The 13,138-nt window shown below is 56.5% G+C and overlaps 1 protein-coding gene across 2 annotated transcripts; it reads left to right on the top strand.

Annotated features, from left to right (window-relative positions):
* Positions 1–2,872: 2,872 nt before the first annotated feature.
* SCRT1 (scratch family transcriptional repressor 1) lies at positions 2,873–12,750 on the top strand. 2 transcript variants are annotated; one of them, XM_043970012.1, is made up of 2 exons: positions 2,873–3,437; positions 6,385–12,750. In XM_043970012.1, exons 1-2 carry the CDS (start codon positions 3,323–3,325, stop codon positions 7,356–7,358), a joined length of 1,089 nt encoding a protein of 362 aa, XP_043825947.1. In that variant the 5' UTR covers positions 2,873–3,322; the 3' UTR covers positions 7,359–12,750. The 2 variants fall into 2 exon arrangements, with proteins under 2 accessions (XP_043825947.1, XP_043825954.1); XM_043970019.1 differs by having other exon boundaries at positions 2,874–3,437; positions 6,388–12,750.
* Positions 12,751–13,138: the final 388 nt, after the last annotated feature.

Raw genomic sequence — 13,138 nt, 5'->3', positions numbered from 1 at the left:
ATAAGGACAAGGGGACAGGAAAATGAAGGGACAGGAGCAGAGGTATCAGCAAATGAGAGGTACGGGGGACAGAAGGATGGGAAAATAGAGGACCATGGTGGGGGGGGTCAGGCGGCTGGCTCTAGGAGTAGGGGCGCCTGGGTCCCAGCCCCGGGGGGCTGGTGGGCGGTAATGAGGCGGCTCTGCCCAGATGCGCCCCCCCCTCCCCCAGGCTGCCCCCGGCCCGCAATCAAAATGCTAATTGGCCTCATCTCTCCGGCTGCGGCCCCCAACCCTCCCCCCCCCCACTCCCAACCCTCAGCTCGTTCACATGCTCACACTTACGTCCACCCACAGTAACCCCAGGCCTGGCCCAGATGAATCGGGCTCCTAGGCCCTAAGCCTCCCCCACCACTCCCCCTTCCCCGTTCGGTCCTGTCCCGGCTGCGGCGCAGAGATAAGGGGGCGGCTCCACCCCTAGGGACAGCCTGACACTCAAGATGAATGTCCCCCCGCAGCTCCCGCCCCCACCCAGGGCCCAGCCGGCTGCCACAAAGACATTGGGACCCCGCCTCCTCCCCTTCCCCAGAAACACTGGCACAAAGTGATCTCTGTACGCACGCACAACATAGTCACATATACATATACATACAAGACACACAAAATTGTAGACAGTCACGCAATATGTATATTCACACAGTAGATATGCTCCAGTCCCTCCCATCTAGCCCTGGGTTGCTCCCCTAGCCATCAGGCCCTAGAGCCTGGGAAATGAGACCTAGTAGCAGCGAGTCTCGACCCCGCCCCCAACGATTATGCAAATATAAGGGCGGAGCCTGTTTGAGCTGAGATCAGCACTTCCCCTCGGTTTGGCTCTGCTGGCCTAGGGCCCTTGGCCCACAGCTGTGTGCGCGCCCACTGCCAGTGAATGCGCACTCAAGTTAGGGATCCTCCTCCAATCCGGTCCTAAAAACACACCTCTGAAGATTTGTTCAGAGTTGCTACACACACTATGACAGAACTGGTGACAACCACACAGTATCTCACAATGTCAGTCATACCACATCAGATTTAGTGACACAAGTTAGTGTCATAGACAATATCTTACAGAAGGTGTCAGATAATCAGAGGGTACTTGATGCAGTAGAATGAAAGCTGTGTTTGGAGTCAGCGTATCTCTGGTTCGATTTCCAGTGTTTCGACTTACTACCCTGTGTGACCTTGGATGAAGTTTCCATCTTTGGGCCTTGGTTTCCTCTTTTTGAAAAAGGAGTGAGTAGTGGGTAGGGCTAAACGTCCTCCAAGGTCACTTTTAGCTCTGAACTTACACTCCTATGAACATCCCATCCTACAGCAGGTATCAGTTATACAGTATCACACACAAGGTCACATATAAATGCCTATTTCACAGTGTCATTCATACCCACTCTATCCCTGTCATACAAGTCAGTGTCAATGTCACACACTCTGTGTTGGATAGTATAAGACTTTGTGACACACACAATGTCACATAAAATCAGGGTCACACAACCACGAGAGTCACTGATGCCGGTGATGTGAGCCAGTCGTATGGATACTACCCTATGGCTTCCCACTCAAACCTGCTCGTGACCTTGGAATATTACCCACGCCCTCAGACGCGTCAGAAGGGCCAGGGCTCTCCATTGGACTCACGGAGATTCAGGATGATTTGGGGGCTAACTGGCCTGGGGAATTTAGGGAAAGAATCGAGTTGGAATTAGGCCCTGGCATGGGTCCGAGTGGGTTCTCTCCCTCCTCTTGGAAATATGTACATAAACCCCTCCCCCGAGCGCGGCCTTTGTGCACGAGGACCCTCCCCCACTTCCCCTCTCCTAGGGTCCAGGCCGCCCCTCTCCATTGGCAGGGCCCTCCCTGACGTCAGGGGGCGGCCTGTAAAGTTCGGGACTGAGAGACGTTAATGGGGCGGGTGGGGGGCGGGGGAGAGGGTGTTGTCCCCTTGGTTCCCAGGCCTCCTGCTCAGCATGGCTTAAGAGCGGGCGGGCGAGGAAAATACCATTACTTCAATAGATAATAAAAAATAATAGTGAATAAAGAAGAAAAGTCCCAATCTTTGCTGGGGGAAGGAGAAGGGAGGTTGGAAAATTTCCCCAACCTGGGACAGAGAGAGAGAGGTGTCCAAGGCTTCTCGGAGGCCAGAGCGGACGAGAATGAGGCGGGGGGTGGGGGTGGGGGTAGAGACTGCGGCAGAGGGCGCCGCGTTGGCCCCAATGCAGTCCCGCTGCCTCAGCATCACCCCCCCCCGCCCCCGCGGACACGGGGCCTCCGAGACCCGCAGCCCAGGGGGAGGGGAGGCGAGGACCCTGACTCCGAGGCCAGGAGGGACTCCCAAATGCCTGGGTCTCCTTATCCCTGGAACCTCCGGGGGAGACCAGGACCACCCCTCCTTTCTCTTCTTTCTCAAGCCCAGAACTAGCTTTGCTGAAGGGGAAGCCCCCGGGGGAGGGGAAGAGGGGAGCCCAGCCCCGCCTCCGCCGTATCCCCCTACTCCCCCCCCCTTCCCAGCTTTATAAGTGAGCGGCCGGGCCCCGGCCAGAGGCAGAGACCGAGGCTGAGGCAGACCGAGGCGATCGCTGGCGGCGGGAGCTGTCCGAGCACTGAGCCCCGCCCCCGCCCCCCGCCCCCTCCCTCAGCCCCCCGCCCGCTCCGCCGGCAGAACAATAAAGCCCAGGCTGCCCGCAGCCCCCGGGCCCAGCCCCAGCCCCAGCCCCAGCCAGAGACTCGCAGCCGGGTGCTGGCCGTGGTGCTGAAAGGCGCAGCGTGCGCCCGCCCGCCCCGGCCCCAACCCCGGCCCCGGCCGCGCGGAGCCCCACGGGGCTATGGGGGGCCACTGAGAGACCGTCGCTCCGCCCGCCCGCCGCGGCGGCGGGGCCCCGGGGGGGCCGGGGCCGGGCCTGAGAGGAGACCTGGGGGCAAAGCTGACCCCCCCTCCATACACACACTCCTGTCCGAGGGCTGGGACGGAAGGAGGAGAAAGAGGGGAGGAAGGAAGGAGGGGGAAAGAAGGAGAGAAGGAGGAGGAGAGAAGGAGAGAAGTAGTAGGAGGAGGAGAGAAAGAGGAGGAGGAGAGGAGGAGGCGGCGGCGCGCGCCACGGCGGCCTGGCGAGGAGCTGAGGCCGAAGGGAGCCGCTGGACGACGTGTAAGAAGACGAGCCCCCCAGCTCTGCCTGGCCCGCGGCCACCGCCCCGCGGATGGTGAGGGGGCTCCGCGGCGGCCGAAGCCCCCTCACGCCCGGCCCAGGCCCTAGCCCGGGCCGTCCTCCCTCCCCTGGCCCCGCAGAGGCCCCACAGCCCCGCAGGAACCATGCCCAGATCTTTCCTGGTCAAAAAGGTCAAACTTGATGCGTTCTCCTCTTCTGACTTGGAGGGCCCTTATGGCCGGGCACGGAGCGACCTCGGAACCCGGCTGCCAGAGAAAGGTGAGGGGGCCAAAGGACTGGGGAATGTGGAAACCTGGAGTTTAAGGGGACCACTACATGGGGAGCTTAGGGCTCTAGAATATGGGAAGTTGAGACACAGGGCTCCCGGGACTAGGGCGTGAGCAGCATAGGTACTGATATGAGGTGGGGGTAGGAGTTGGGGTTATCAGATTGGGGGTCAGGGCTCCAGGGAACAGAAACGAGAGTGATGAAATATATGAGGCCGGTGCTCTGGGAGCTCCAGACAGCAAGGGTATGGGTCTTTATAATGCTGGGATATGGTGGGGGTGGGGGGAACCTTGACTATTGCATGGGGACCAAAGATAGGGCCAGGGTCTCTAGGGGATTGAGATATGGCTAGCTAGAATAAGGGAGTAGGTAGGGACTCTAGAGGGGCAGAGCATGGTGAGTCAAGGGTGGGGGATATTATTCAGGGCCAAAGGCTAGAAGGAGGCCACAGTATGAGGGGCTATGGGGAGATCAAAGATTCTTCAGCTGAGATATGAGGTTGGAAAGCTGGGTCCAAGGTACAGGGGGTTCTAAGGCTATAGGAACCAGAGATTGTAACCACAGCAGCAGCAGGAGGAGGAGGAGAATGGGGCAAGCCAAAGACTGCAGAAGGATGAAAGAGAGGAAAAGGAACTTGGTTGCAGAGAAGGACTGGAATGGGGATCAAGAACAGACCAGGGTTGGGGGCAGGAATAAACTGAGGCCACAGGGATGAGGAACAGGAACTGCAGTTGGAAACCAGGGCCTGGTAGGTGAGGATGGGGGTGGTACACACACACACACACACACACACACACAGCTGGGACAAACACATTGACATGCAGGGACATGCACAGAAACACAAGACACATGGTCACACATGCAACCCAGACATCCTCCCCATCCGGACATGAGGAGACAGGGATAGAAGGGAATGAAGTAGGGCTGACGCCAGCACCAAGGCTAAATGGAAAAGGTCTGTGGATGCTTAGGTATGAGAGTCATAGAGGAATGAAGGGATGAGCCTAAGCAGAGATGTCTCTGAGGTGTCCTGGAAGAATTTGATCGCTGTGGAAGCTGAATCTGGCCATGTGGGGATGCAGAAGAGTGGAGAGCAGGGTCGGGAGTCTGATAGGGAAGTTAGGGACATAGGGGACTAGGAGGAGGCAGGGGTCTATGGTAAATGAGAGATGCCTCTTTGTTTGAGGGCACACAAGTTCAAGGACAACTGTTAGATCTAGGCCAGGAACAGAGTAGGCTGTGCCTAAGATACTATTTGTATGGCTGTGTATGGCCCTGCGTGTGTGTGACCATGTGTGTGAACCTAGCTATGTATGATTCTGTGACTGTATAATCCCAAATATGTGTTTGTGACCCTGTGTGACCTCAATTGTACATGTGGCCATTTCTGTGACCCTCTCTGTGTGTGGCTGTGGGTATGTGTTACCCTGTATGAGTCCCATATATTAAAAAATGTATATGATACATCACCACAGGTTACCTAGTATGTGTGAGACAGGATTGACTGATTGTATCTCCATCTGTGTGCAACCATATCTGACCCTGTATATGTATGTGACTATGAGTGAATATGTGTCACTCTGTGAATATGGTGATCCTATAAGAACATATGTGACTATCTGTGTGGCCCTATGAGTATATGATAGTACATGTGACTTCTTAGCTGTCTTTAATAATCCACATCTGACCCTATGCCATCCATATTAACCATGACCCAGGATGAGTGGGTGACTCCATGTGCTTAATGATTGTGGGTGCGGCTGTGCTGTGGAACCATATCAATGCTTGACGTTATCTCTGTGTGTTCTGTGGGCGACTTTGAGGGACACGGCATGTGGCCTGCATGATGCCATGTGTGTATGGCAGTGTGACTATGCCACTCCTCTTCCATTTTCCCACCCACCCTCCTTATCCCCACCTCCCCCTAGCCTTACTTGGCCCAAACACCTCAGTTCCTCCCTGGTCCTAGGGTGTGCGGGTGGGAGAAGCCAAGTGGACAGGGAGTATGGGAGGGGTAGGCATCGGGAATGGGGTACCACAGGGGCCACAGTTAGGGCTTTGTGCAGCTGCCACTGCTGATGCCTGGAGGAGGAGGAGGCAGCAGCCGTCTGCAGTGTGTTGCATAATCAGGCAAAACTGCTGAAGTGGGGAGAACCCGGAGAGGGAGGGAGGGAGAGAGAGAAAGAGAAAAAGGAGGGGGAGGAGGGAAGGGAAGGGAGGTGGGAGAAGGAAGAGGAAGAGGGAGAAAAGAAGGAAGAGGAAAAGGAAGAGAGGACAGAGAAGGAAGAGATGGGAGTTTCCCAACCACAACCCTCCCCACCCCCTCCCCCGACCTTGAGGCTCCCTTGGATTGGATGGGGGGGATAGGTTGAAGGGGGAATCATTACTGCACAGCTGCTCCCCCCAGGGGAAGTGAATGGGGAGAAAGGGAGGGGCCTAGATTTGGTCAGTCCCCTTCTCATCTCTTTCCCTCCTCTCTTGCTTCCCCTCCTCTCTGTCTCACCTTGTCTCTGTGTCTCTTCTGGTCTCCCATTCGTCCCTTCTATTCTATCTTCATCCACCTCGCTGTGACTCCTGCTTCTTTCTGATCCCTCTTTGTTCTCTCACCCCCTCCCTTGTCCCCACTCCCTGGGTCTCTCTATGTGTATCTATCCTTGTGTGTTCTTTTGGTCCCTTTTCTGTCATTGGTTCACTATCCATACAATCCTCTTCTGCCTGCTTCCCTGACTCCCTATTTCTGTCTTCGTATCTGTGTCCTTGTCCTTTTACTTTCTCTCCCATCTGTCTCCTCCTCTCCATCTTTCTCTGACTGTGCTCCTCTCCCCTCCTCCACCTGTTTCTACTTGTCTTTTCATCTCACTGTCTCTCATTTCTCCCTCTATTTCTTCCCGTGCCTGTCTCTTCCTTTTCGTGTCTTCCTGATTTTCCCTGCCCCCAGCAGGATACCTCAGTGACTACATCGCCCCAGCCGTGTACGATGCCGCAGACTCAGATGCTTCCCTGCTTAAGGGCCCGTCCCAGGAGCCTATGTACGCAGCGGCCGTCCGCGGAGAGCTGGGCCCGCCCGCTGCTTCGGCCCCACCGCCCACCCCGCGACCAGAGCTGGCTACGGCTGCAGGAGGCTACATCAATGGTGATGCGGCTGTCAGCGAGGGGTACGCTGCAGACTCCTTTTTCATTACCGACGGCAGATCTCGCCGCAAGGGCGCCAACGCAGCCTCGGCCCAAGGCGGATCCGACGGCAGTAGCGGCGCAGGAGCTGGAGCAGGAGGAGGAGCCGGGAGCGGGGCGGGGTCTGGGGGGCGGGGTCAACAGGCAGGTGGGGCGGGGCCAGGGTCCGAGGCGCGCGCTGGCCGGCACGCGTGCAGCGACTGCGGCAAGACGTACGCCACGTCGTCTAACCTGAGCCGGCACAAGCAGACGCACCGCAGCCTGGACAGCAAGTTGGCGCGCCGCTGTCCCACGTGCGGGAAGGTGTACGTGTCCATGCCCGCCATGGCTATGCACCTGCTCACGCACGACCTGCGCCACAAGTGTGGTGTGTGTGGCAAGGCCTTCTCACGGCCCTGGCTATTGCAGGGCCACATGCGTTCGCACACTGGTGAGAAGCCCTTTGGCTGCGCGCACTGCGGTAAAGCGTTCGCTGACCGCTCCAACTTGCGCGCGCACATGCAGACGCACTCGGCCTTTAAGCACTTCCAGTGCAAGCGCTGCCACAAGGCCTTTGCCCTCAAGTCCTATCTCAACAAACACTACGAGTCCGCCTGCTTCAAGGGCGGCAGCAACGGAGGGGGAGCTGCGGAAGGAAGTGGGGGAGGGACCATCAGCCCCCCGACTACGCCCGGCCCCGCGCCCCCCTCGGCATCTTCCTCAGTGCACGGCCCGCCTCCTCTCAGCCCGCTTCGGGCCTGAGGGGGGCGTTCCCGGAGCTCCATCCTCCCTTCATCCCTCTGGCAGCAATAGGGTCCTGGGAGGGGAGAGCCGGGATCCTCAACCCGTCCTCTCAGCAATAGGGCTCCCCTCCCCTGGGAAGAGGAAGGCGGTTTAGCCTCTGATTCTTTCCAGGCTTCTGGCTGGAAGGCGTGGGAGGGGTGGGGTGGGGAGGGAGAGGTGTTCCCAACTGATCAGCAATAGGGTCCCCGGAAAAGATGGCCTCTGTTCTGGCTTCCTTTTCTGGGCTCCAGGCTAGGGAGGGAGCACCCTCCACTATTCAGCAATAGGGTCCCTGAGGAAGGGAAAGGTGGCCTTGCCCCTGTCCCAGCTTCTGGACCCCAGGCTGGGGAGGGCGCACTTCCCCCCCAAGGCGACCTCTTCTCTGTCTTCATGTCTGTCTCCCCTCTTTGGGGCCTTTGACTGGGGAGGGGGGAAACCCCTAAGGCGACCTCTCTCCTTCCCCCCCACTTTGGGGAAAATGGATGAGAAGGGTTTTGCCCCTACTACTCAGCAATAGGGTCCCCTGGGAAGGTGAAGGCAAAGTCTCTGTCTCCCCCCCCCTTTAGGACCCGGGCTAGGAAAAGGGTCTCCCCCCCCCCATCTTCCCAATTATAGGGTCATAGGGAAGGCGGCTTGCCTTGATCTCAACTAGCTCCCCCTTTCGAGACCTGGGCTGGAGAAGGGGAGCCCCTCATTACTCAGCAATAGGGTCCCAATAGGTGACCTCTTCCCCCCCTCTGTCCTCACTTTGGGGCAAGCTAGGGATGGGACCTGGGTAAGAGGTGTGTACCTGTCATTATTCAGCAATAGGATCCCCCTGGAAAGGTCCTGGCCAGTCTCTTAAGAGAAGCCCCAGGCTGGGGAATGGGTGTCTCCCACTTCTTTCAGCAATAGGGTCACCCAGGAAAGCCTCTCCTGTCTGAAGGCCCCTAGGCTGGGAAGTGTCACCCCCACCTTAGTGATAGGGTCTTGGAGACAGCCCCTCCCCCAGCCACCTTGGGCCTTTACTGGCTGAAGGGGATAAAGGGACACGGGTTGGGTGCCATCCACCTCCTTTAAGCAATAGGCTACCGAGGCGGCGGCACCCTGCCTCTTGCCCTCTCCAATAAGGACCCCTCACAGGCTGGGGGCTAGGGACACCCCATCCCACCATCTTATTTCCCAGCAATAGGGTCACAGGGCCCCTGTTCTCCCTCAGGGCCTTGCGAAGCTGGAGGAGGGGAGTGGCGGCTCCTTGTAGGGTCACAGGACCTCGGGTTTCCCAGCCCCCAGGTTACTTAAGGCTGAATACCCAGGGACCGTCCCCCTCTGCCTGCAGGCTCAGAGAGGAATGCAGGACCCCAGGTCCAGCCTCCCCTTCTGTGGAGCCCCAGGGAGGAAGAGGGACAGGCAAGTGGGCAATCTCCCCACAGTTCTCTAGGGACTGGGGGGAGGGGGAGATGAGGACTGGGAAGCCCCCTACCCTCATCTCCCTAGCTCAGACCTGGAAGGGGCCTGTTCGGACCCCGCCCTCCCCTTCTTCCACCTCTGCCCTGCCTCTGCCCGCCAAATCCGAACTCTTCCGGCCCAGCTACCTGGGCCCCCAGTCCCTACTCCCCATAACGAATAATAATGACGCATATCGGATCGCATGGACTTATCCGACCTTCCCCAGCCCTAGGTTCCTCCACTCCTTCCAGCCCCAACCCCCTAGGCATTAAATGTTCCTGGGGGAGCCGGGGCAAACTGTAATAGTGACGCTCACCTCGCCCACAACCCCCCCCTCCCCCACCACCTCTCAGTATTCGCCTTGCGGGTAAAGTCCTGGGGGCTCAGGGGGGGGCGTCTCAAGCGCGTCGGGTTTATTTATTTCTGTTATTTATGTTCATTGATGAATGGATTGCACTCGGGTCGGGCAGTCCCGGCCCACGCCCTGGGCTTTTCTGCGAGAAAGTTCCCGCAAGAACTTCCTCGCCCCCTCCTCCTAGGATAGACACCACATCCCCCAGCCCCCCCGCCTCCTCGGAGCTCCGCCCCTCTGGCAGCTCTTCTCCCCACATGCACTCCCGCGTCATCGGAGCTCCGCCCCTCGTAGAAGTCCTCCCCACATGCTCCAGTCCTTCCCAGGTCCCTACCCTCATCTCGGAGCTCCGCCCCTGTCAGTTCTGTCCCTCCTCGGAGCTCCCTCCGCACCTCCTTACATAGATTCCTCCCACCCAGTGACTCCATCCACGCCCCGCCTCTCCCTCCTCCCACTCAGTTGCCAATTTTCGCCCGTCTATGCCAAAGCCTCGGCGGCGACCCCGCCCCCCAGGGCCCCACCCCATTGGCCGCCGCCGTTGTGACGTCACTGCATGCAGCCCCGCCCTCCCCTCCCCGGGGCTGCCCCGCCCCTAGCTCCTCCCTCTCCTTTCCTTTTTCCCTCCCCCCCCTTCCCTCCCCTTAGATAGTCCGATACCGACTATAGAGCAATAATGCGCACTGCATGCGAAGCTGCCGCCGCCTCTAGTGTTACAGAGAATCAGGTACCCCCCCACTTCCCCCTTCCCTAAGCCCCGCCCCAGGCCCCGCCCCGCGCCGATATCAGGGACACTGCGCGAGGTGGGCGGGGGCCATACGCGCAGACTTTCTCTACCCATCCCATCCTTCCAATAATCCCTTGCCCTGGCCCCAACCTAGGCCCCCTCGGCTGGCCCGGCGGCGGCGGGGGAGGCGACCACCAAGGGACAGACCCCATTTTGGGGAGAGAGGCGGAGGACACACACACGCACACACACACACACACACACACGCACACGCACACACAGGCATACATAAAGACAAGGAAACAAATGGACAGGGTCTCAAGGAAAGAGAAACAAGGATGAAGAGAGACAGAAATAGACACGGATGGAAATAGAGAAAAGGGGATGGAGAAATAAGGAAACGTAAGAATTGCAAGAGGCATCAGGAGAGCATGAGACAAAAGAACACCACTGAACAGCTAAGCCCCTATTGTATGCTGTGTTGGAAAATGACAAGTCTGTACCCTCACAGAACTTATAGTCTAAGAGAGGATGGCATAATATATCTCCCTCTTTTCTAGTCATAATATGGAAACGCAAATGGTAAAGGTCAGAAAAAGGGAGTTGGAGAAGTTCAAGGAGCAGGGAGGAATCACTCCTTCCTGAAATAAAGAGAAGCCGACTCAGAAAGATGTGGAAGATTTGGGAAGAAATGAAAGAAGGGGGTGACTTGGCAACAGCTTTCCTACACTATGCAGAGCTACCCAAGGGGCAGTGTAGTGTGTAATTGAATGAGTACAGCAAATCAGGAGAACTGGCTGACTGTACTCCTTGTTATTCTTGGGTATGACCTTGAGCAACTGGGCTTCCATTTTCTCCTCTGTAAAAGGAGGAGCTTGTACTAGATGGTGTCAAAGGACCCTTCTAGCTCTGATGTTCTGTGATCCTTTAATCCTAGATCCAGATAGAGGACAAGGATTTTTTTTTCAGTTATGGGTTGTATTAGATGGCTATTGAAGTGTCCTTTCCATCCCTGAAATTCTGTAATGACATGACACTGAGCTATATAGAGACCCAGGGAAGACTGACACAGAAGTTTGTAGAGACACAGAGATGGGAGAGGAAGACACATGGAAAAACAGAGAGACTGAGACAGAATTGAACACTAACACAGTTAATCCCCCTCTCACACACCCATCACCCAGTCACCACCCCAACTTCTTTGAGAGATGAGGTTTCCAACTCTAGGAACCCAGAAGGAGGGTTTGGGGGAGTGCGGGGACCTCCGCTCCTCTGCCTTAGGTTCATTCATCATTCCATGATACACCCAGGGACACATTTGTATAGCAGAACACAACCACAAGATTCTCCCCTCCCCGCCATCACAACCTTCTCCAATTACTACCATGTACATAGGCACAGATATATGGTAGTGGTTACACTTACACATTCATTCATTTACTCAACTGGTGCTTGGCTCCAGAGGGCAGAATTAGAAGCAAAGGTGTTGATATAGAAAGGCAGATTTCCCTTTGATATGAGGAAAACCAGAAATTTCTAGAGATCAGAACTGTCCTAAAGGGAAATGGCTGCCCTGTGAAGTGAATTCCCTATTACTGAAAGTCTTCAAGTGGAGTCTGGCCAGAGACAACATAGAGAGGATTTCAGCTCAAGTTCAGGCTGGGCTAATCAGAGCTAGAACATTTGATGGTTTACAAAGTACCTGACATACATACATTGTCTTACTTGTTCCTCACAACAACCCTGTGCAGTAGGTACTGAAACTATTCTACTTATTCTACAGGTGAGGAAACACACAGGTCAAGTGAGTGCAGGAGGTGGGATTCACTAGACCACCTCCTTCAAGATCCAGTGTTCACTCTACTCCATTTGCTGCTCTCTCAGCTCTGAGATTTGAGCATCTTCATAGAACACCCACTAAGAGCCTAAGCCTGCATTAGCTGCTAAGGGAGACACAAAAAGAAGCTCAAATATGGTCCTTGCCCTCAGGGAGCTCCCAATCCCATTCCATTACAATGACACAGAGCAAGGGGGCTACGCATCCACTTTACACACTTGAGCACAGCCAGATAGTCTTCCAACCTGTATGACACCTGGACAAGCCACACATAGGCACACCAATGCAGCTGTACATAGAACACAGGAACACACACACACACACGCCCAGGAACACACTATCAAAGTCACACAAACATGGTTGTACACACATACATAAACACACGCATACACATCAAACCTCCCTGGGCCCCTCCCTACCTCCCCTGTGTTCCTCCTCTGTGCTTGCACACACATGGTCTACCTACTTACCTAAGCAGTGAGCAGGTCTCACAGCCGCTAGGCCAGGCCGGGGGGCCCCTTTCCCCAATGCCTTGCCCCCTGTCCTACCGTGGAAAGCCATGGGCCCCTCCTCTTCCCTCCCCAAGTCCCCATCTCTGAATCAGCACAATATCCCACCTTAGCGAATTCAGGTAGAAGGAACGTGTATAGGTAGCACCTCTGTTTTTGTACTGACTGCAACAGGCCCCGGGGCCACCCAGCGTGAGTGGGAGAGCTAGGGCTGTGAGGGGACAGGGCAGCTGTGCCCTCCCCCTGATCCCCTCTGCAGCACATGACTCCCTTCCCTACCCCCTTCCTTGTACATACTCCCCCTGCCCTGCCCCAACAGGCTGGGATTTTTACGTGGGCCGTTCCCCTCTCCCCCTCCGCCTGACTCCTCCTCATGCCCCGCTTTTGGGGCTGCGGCCCGGGGGGCTCGGGGCCGGCCGGACAGACGGACGGACGGACAGACCTCCTTCCTAAGCACAATAGCACCAGCTCCCCGGAGCACCGCACCTCCAAGAGGAGAATAAACGCGACTCTTGATAGAACTGCTTCTGTCCCTGAGAGTTAATTTCCTGTGATCCAGCAGTGTTCAGACATTGGGGTCCCCTAAGGTCCTATGGGAAGGAGGGCAGCTAGAGGGCTTCATCTTCTAGACCATACAAGCACTCTGTGTCTTTCCCTCTTCTTCTGGAGTCTGGGTCTCTGTCTCTGTCTTTCTCCCTTTCCCTCCCCATATATTTGCCACTATCTCTGATCAGCAATAGGGTCCCCAGAAAAGATAGCCTCTGTTCTGGCTTCCTTTTCTGGGCTCCAGGCTAGGAAGGGAGTACCGTCCACTATTCAGCTATAGGGTCCCTATCTCTAGCCCTTTTCCGTCTATCTGACAGCATACTTCATAGGACTCTTATTCTCTGAGTCTACCTCCCTCCCTCT

This window comes from Dromiciops gliroides, chromosome 1 (genome assembly GCF_019393635.1).
Source record: "Dromiciops gliroides isolate mDroGli1 chromosome 1, mDroGli1.pri, whole genome shotgun sequence".
Classification (NCBI taxonomy): domain Eukaryota; kingdom Metazoa; phylum Chordata; class Mammalia; order Microbiotheria; family Microbiotheriidae; genus Dromiciops; species Dromiciops gliroides.
Note: the sequence above shows the minus strand (reverse complement) of the source record. Positions and strands in the feature narration are given on the sequence as shown.